At 53.6% G+C, this 5610-nt stretch overlaps 1 protein-coding gene across 3 annotated transcripts in view; it reads right to left on the reverse strand.

Moving 5' to 3' along the window:
• Nucleotides 1–1860: 1860 nt before the first annotated feature.
• Nucleotides 1861–5610, reverse strand: part of RUNX2 (RUNX family transcription factor 2) — a 226177-nt gene continuing 222427 nt past the window's right edge. For 2 of the 3 annotated variants that reach the window (XM_046639745.1, XM_046639744.1), the window contains one exon: nt 1861–3058. In XM_046639745.1, the coding sequence (XP_046495701.1) occupies nt 2487–3058 (572 nt within the window). In that variant the 3' untranslated portion in view covers nt 1861–2486. The remainder of the gene's footprint in view (nt 3059–5610) is intronic. The other variant, XM_046639741.1, reaches the window with a different exon arrangement.

Genomic DNA, 5610 nt, shown 5'->3' on the forward strand with positions numbered 1-5610 from the left:
CTGATCCCCTGAGTCTGAACCTCATTTGTATATATTTACACTGGAATTCTGACCAAAGCACTCGGCCACTGTGTCTGAATTTAGGACTTCTATGCCAGTCTCCCCTTGTTTTTGAAAGATTTCGGTTTCTTGGTTGTTGTTTTTAATCTAATGCAAAAGGAGTCAGTTAAAATTAGAACAAAAGTCTGTCCGAATGAGCAAATGAGTCAAAACCCGAGGCTGCCAGTTGCTGCAGCTGAATCCACTTTAGCTATTTCTTCAGCTAAAGAGCAGAACAAAGACGGTCACTTTGAGCCATGGATTCTCTTCCTGGAAAAAAAGAAGGGGGTCGGGTTTAGTCCCTCAGAGACGGCAGGGCAGCTCAGACCTGCGCGTGAGACCCTCCCTCCGCAGGGTGTCTCCTGACACAGGCCCAGGAGGAGGAAGTAACAATACCCCGTAACCGCAAAAGGGTATCTGGACAGCATTTTCTGAGCGCACAGTCCCCATCACGGCCACATCGGATCCTCGCAGGCCCTGGCAGGGCATCATCCCCGTTTGACACAGATTGGGAGAGTGAGGCTCAGAGGGGTTCAATAGCCCTCCCATAGTCAAACCCCAAGGAGGCTGGTCTCCATGTGACTGCCATTCTCCCCACCCCCTTCAGAATGTTTGCACGCCAGAAGCTGATAATCCCTCTCTGTGAGACACTAGTCTGGGAGCCCTGGGGGGAGGGCCCTTATTCTGTTCATCTTCATGTCCCCTTGGGCGCCAGCATTGTAGACACTCAATTAGCGTTGGATGAATTAGTTTGAACTCCACTGAAGCTTCTTTAGAAGTGGGTAGCCAGACCTAATTCACCTTGGCTTTAAAAATAAAAGTCCCCACAAGCTGCATTGAAAGTTTTGGCAAGAGGGTGAGGAATCCAGGCCACTGTCGTGCAAAGACAAGCAGCAGCTCCTGGGGCACGGTGGCAACCGGAATCCAAAGCAGACAACCCCCTAGCACCCCTCAGTTACCACTCAGAGTGTGTCTTGGGCCAGTAGCATCAGCATCCCCCACAGCCGATTAGAAGTGCAGAGTCTCAGGTCCCACCCCAGAGCCGCTGAAGCAGAATCTGCATCTTAGCAAGCTCTCCAGGTGGTTCCTGCACACCGAGTGAGAGAGGCAGTGGGGGTGCCAGAAACTGCAGAGACCAGGCAGCTACCGGCCCCGGCGCACCAGCTGGGAGCCCAGCAAACGCTCAGGGGTGGGATTCTACTCTGGGCAATGTGGTTTCCGACCCTTGGTTTGTTTCTGGAGAAAGAACAGCACATTTGCTTCCGGCAAGTGAGCACACTTTGTTAAAATTCTAGTTCAGATCAGAAGGTGGGAAGAGCTCTACCTCATTATGGGAGGTCAGGTCCTGGAGGCCAGGGACTATTCTAGACTTCTGGTCCATCTGGGTCTCAGCCAGGGGACATTGGCAAAGTCTGGAGACATGTTTGGTTGTCAGGATTAGGGAGGGTGGTTTCCTGGCACCTGTTGAGTGGAGGTCAGGGTCGCTGGCCTCCTCCATATTGCCTAGTCACTCTGTGACTCGATTTCTGCTCCAATCCAGAGAAAAGGGGTGCATTTACCAAGCTGAGGGAGATCTGGGAGTTTTAGTGAGGAATCCTGAGAACCTTTAGAAGCTTTTTCTTTGGAAGCATGAGAAAAGTTGAACTATGACTCAAGGAGTAAAGGAGAGCTGGGACAAGTAACAAGAAGAGAAGGAGGGGGAGCCCACGCACAGGAAGAAATGTGGCATAGAGGGGCCGACACCCAGGAAGTACATATGAAAATTTTGTTTATTTCACAAAATACTTTCTTATTCATAAGAAAGACTTAAATACCCCCCTCTTCTCCAAATACGTCAGATTTTTTTCACTGCTCTATTTTCCAAACTTGTTGAAGTGTGGTCGTAATAAGGAAAAAACAAATTTATTTTCCCAAAAATATCTTTTGAAAGAAACATGTAAAAGTCACCAGATACAAGATACACCATCAACAACTCGCGAGAGGAAAGCCGGCGCTGCCCTTGAACTTTTGCTTTCCTAAGATGCTTTGCACTTGCCTTCCCTCCACATCACTCAGAAGTCGCTGACGTGGCATGGGAGAGGGTGGTTTTCTGGGCATCTTTCCCAAGGCGCCACCACCGTCTCAGAGCACTTTTTCTGCCAGGAGCTCAAGGCCTTTTCCAAAACAAGAGAAAGCCATTTGAAGGGCCAGGAGAGCCCAGAGGAGTGGGGCAGGTGGGAGAGACTGAGAAAGCCTCGCAAGGGAGAGAGCGTGAGACTCGCCATCATTTCAGACTGAAATGCTGGGGGAGGTCCATTCTGCTAAGTGGCTCAGCAGAGTCGTCCAGAGTCGTCCCCTCTTCTGCTGGGTTTGCTTGGCTCCTGGGTGACGAACAGGCGGGGATGCCTGGCGTCCTGGGGCCCCCTTTACTGAGCATGGCTCGGATGCACGGTCCACGGGCAGCTCCATTAGTTGGCGTCTGGGGCATCGTGCGGGGGCTGGGGCTGAGGCCCCAGGGACGAGGCCAGTTTGGTGAGGGCCCTCGCTATGGTGTCCAGATGGCCGTTCATCGTCCGCAACTCCACCAGGATGTCCCCAACATTGGCTTCCAAGCTGGAAGAGGCGGGCCGGGCGCAGGGTGGCGGGGAGGTACCCGGGTCCTCGTCCCTGCCCGCTGCGCCCGGGCGCGGGGCGCGGCCCCTCTCGGGACCCTGGGTGGGGGCCAGCCGCTCCTGTTCATCCCCTCGGACGCCAGGGGGGGTGGCCGAGGGACAGCCGGGCAGCCAGTCGACCAGGCGCGGACCAGCGTCCGGAGAGGAGGCGACAACTGAGTAGAGGCCTGTGCGCCGGGGCACGCCGGAGCCAGGGGGCCCAGCGGCTGCGGGGAGCGGGGTCAGCGCCGAGGGGCCGGGGGACAAGGCCTGGGGCTCGCAGGAAGACGAGGGAGACGATGGCAGGGCGGTGGTGGAGGGGCCTGGCTCCTCCGAGGAGAGGAACAAGGTGGTGGAAGACTGGGAGTCCAAGGTACTGGGCTCTGAATCTGTCAAGGAAGAAACAAGAAATGTCACTTAGGCATCTATTGAGTGTCAACTGTATGCTCTGCTAAGTGATTCGGACTAAAGGAACTGAATGAGAAGGTGGAAATGCATTTCCTACGCCCGGACTGGCAATCGAGTAAGGAAGCAGGTCATATGAGCAGTTAATGAACCAAGGACAAAGTGGGAGGGGGTGGTGCCCACGCAGGAATTCAGAGGCAGGGAGGGTGGGCCTGGAGGGTGAGGGTCTGTGCTGAGGTCTGGGGAGGGGACGCTCCTGGAAAGGTGTTCAGAGGCGTAGGAGCTCCAGACGAGGCCAAGATTGCAGCCTCCTTGGGGGCAATCTTGCCAGGGACAGTAGGTGAGGACTGTGAAAGGAGGGACCTCCCCGCTATTCTCAGAAGCAGAAGTGTGTTCAACAGATGCCCCTCCGCTGCCCTGGCAAAGCCAAGCTCTCAGCCCAGAGTTGAAAGAGTCTGAGGCCAGGAGCCAGAAGACCTTTGCGCTGTCTCGCTTGCTCTGCCAGAAAATGCCATGGAACCTTGGGCCGGTCCCATTCCCCCTTGGGGACTTGGTTTCATCTCCCCATCTGTAGGAGAAGGTTGGGCCCAGGGACGCTCCCCACCCCAGGACCCTTCCAGGACTGATCATTCTGCCTTCAAAGGTCTTCGACTTGAAGCATTGATCTGAGTTCACGGTGGGCCGCCCTCTAAGACCTGGAAGCATCTTACAAACCTACCTGTGTTAGTTCTCTCCTAATCCTTTGAGCCTCTGGGTAGAAAGGAGCTGCCACACCTTGTGACTGGGTATGCTAACAAGGGTTACTGACCTCAGATCAAAGGATCCACATCAATGTGCGGGACCTTAACTCAGTTGTCTCAGCCACCCTGCTCATCGCCTTTGGGGAGATGGTCCCGGCTCATCCTGGACGCAGTTCCGAGTCTTACTGCAGCCCAGTCTCCGAGGCCTCCTCCCCATTCCAGCTAGAGTGTCTGCTCCTGGCTCTCTGCACGGCCTGTTTGGGTGCCCACCTTTATGCCCTGCCCTGCAGGGATGCGGAGCGTTTCAAAGGCAGAGCTTGCTGGATTACCTCAGTTTATAGTGGGGGGGAGTGGCGTGATGAAAAAGCCCATGAGCAAACACACCACCCACTGCATGTGAACAGGTGTGCTCTTGCCGCCCGTCATGGGTGAGCGGTTCCTTCATCTGTGTCTGGCTGACGCTCAGAGGAGCCCCGATCACCTGGCAAGAGCTGTTCCCTCGGCCTTCAGCGCCCAGCACCTTCTCACGGGGCCCACGGGCCCCAGATGTTCCGCCAGCCACGTCGTGTGGTTGGGAATTACGTCTGCCTGGAACCAGGAGACAACTGTTCCTCGGGGGAGAACACTTGAGGGGAAGCCCCCAGGGTGCCTAAAAGCTTCTCTGATGGAAATTTCCTGGGTGCTTTCTGCTGTCAGCTTGCACAGAACTACCTCTCCTCCCCCAGAAATGAATTTCCTCAGGTTTCCATGAAGATCCCTAAACCAAGAGTCGGGAACACTTCTAAGTGCGTAACTCCTGTGAGTTGAAAACGATCAAAGGGAAACTCTGCAAACCGTTTGCTCTGGTTTTACGTGAGAAAGATGTTAATGAACTTCACACGTCCAACTCTTGTAGCGGACAAGAGGCCTATATACTAAATCAAATAGAGACTGACATGTAAGATGCGATGGGTGAGCACACAGATGTTCCAGGTCAGCGCTTCTCAAATGTTAATGTGCATGGCATTCCCCTGGGACATGGCTCCAAGGGGGGTTGTGATTCAGTGGGTCAGGAGTGGGGCCCAGACCCGGCATTTCTAGCCAGCTCCTGGGTGATGTGGAAGCTGCTGGTCTGGGGGGCATGCTTTGCGTAGCAAAGGTGTAGACCAAATAGACAAGCTTGGTGATAAAGCACAGGACTCATAGAAACTGGAGTAACCAGGTGTCGAGATGCAACCTGCAAGCCTATGGAGATAGTAACAGTGCTGCTCATGACCATTCTGGGCTGCCAGGGGAATAAGGGAGGTGGCCCCGCCTGCTGTTAGCTTAATAGTCTCCAGCAAAGCCTTGAAGCAAAGAGCCCCAGCTGGAGGGGGTGGGGGGCAAAGATTTCTTCTAGAGGAAAGCCCTTCACTGTTGTTTCAGCTAAAACTTCAAAAGACATCAGGTTGTCAGGACTCAGCCCCACCTGGCTGAATTAAAGAACAGAAGCACCTTTGTAACAAGTCCGTCCCTTCCCAGAACTTCCCCCTGGCTGTTGGTTCCAGCCCCACTTAGCTAAAAGCTGAGCTAAGCGATATGTAGGTCTCTCCCGTCGGAGCAACTGAGCATTTTATCCCTGATTTGGGACATAAGCTTTTGAATCAATGACTTGGTTTTATGCAGCTTCAGTGATCACTGCAAAATAATATCAGGGTCTTGCTGATACAAACAAGAGGATGCAAGTTAAAATAATAATGGATTATGAATTGCAGTAATCATGAACAATGAACTGCTATTTTTCACCTGTAAAATTTTCATGGCGTTCTCATGCTAGC

Source organism: Equus quagga, chromosome 15 (assembly GCF_021613505.1).
Source record: "Equus quagga isolate Etosha38 chromosome 15, UCLA_HA_Equagga_1.0, whole genome shotgun sequence".
In the NCBI taxonomy this organism is placed as follows: Eukaryota; Metazoa; Chordata; class Mammalia; order Perissodactyla; family Equidae; genus Equus; species Equus quagga.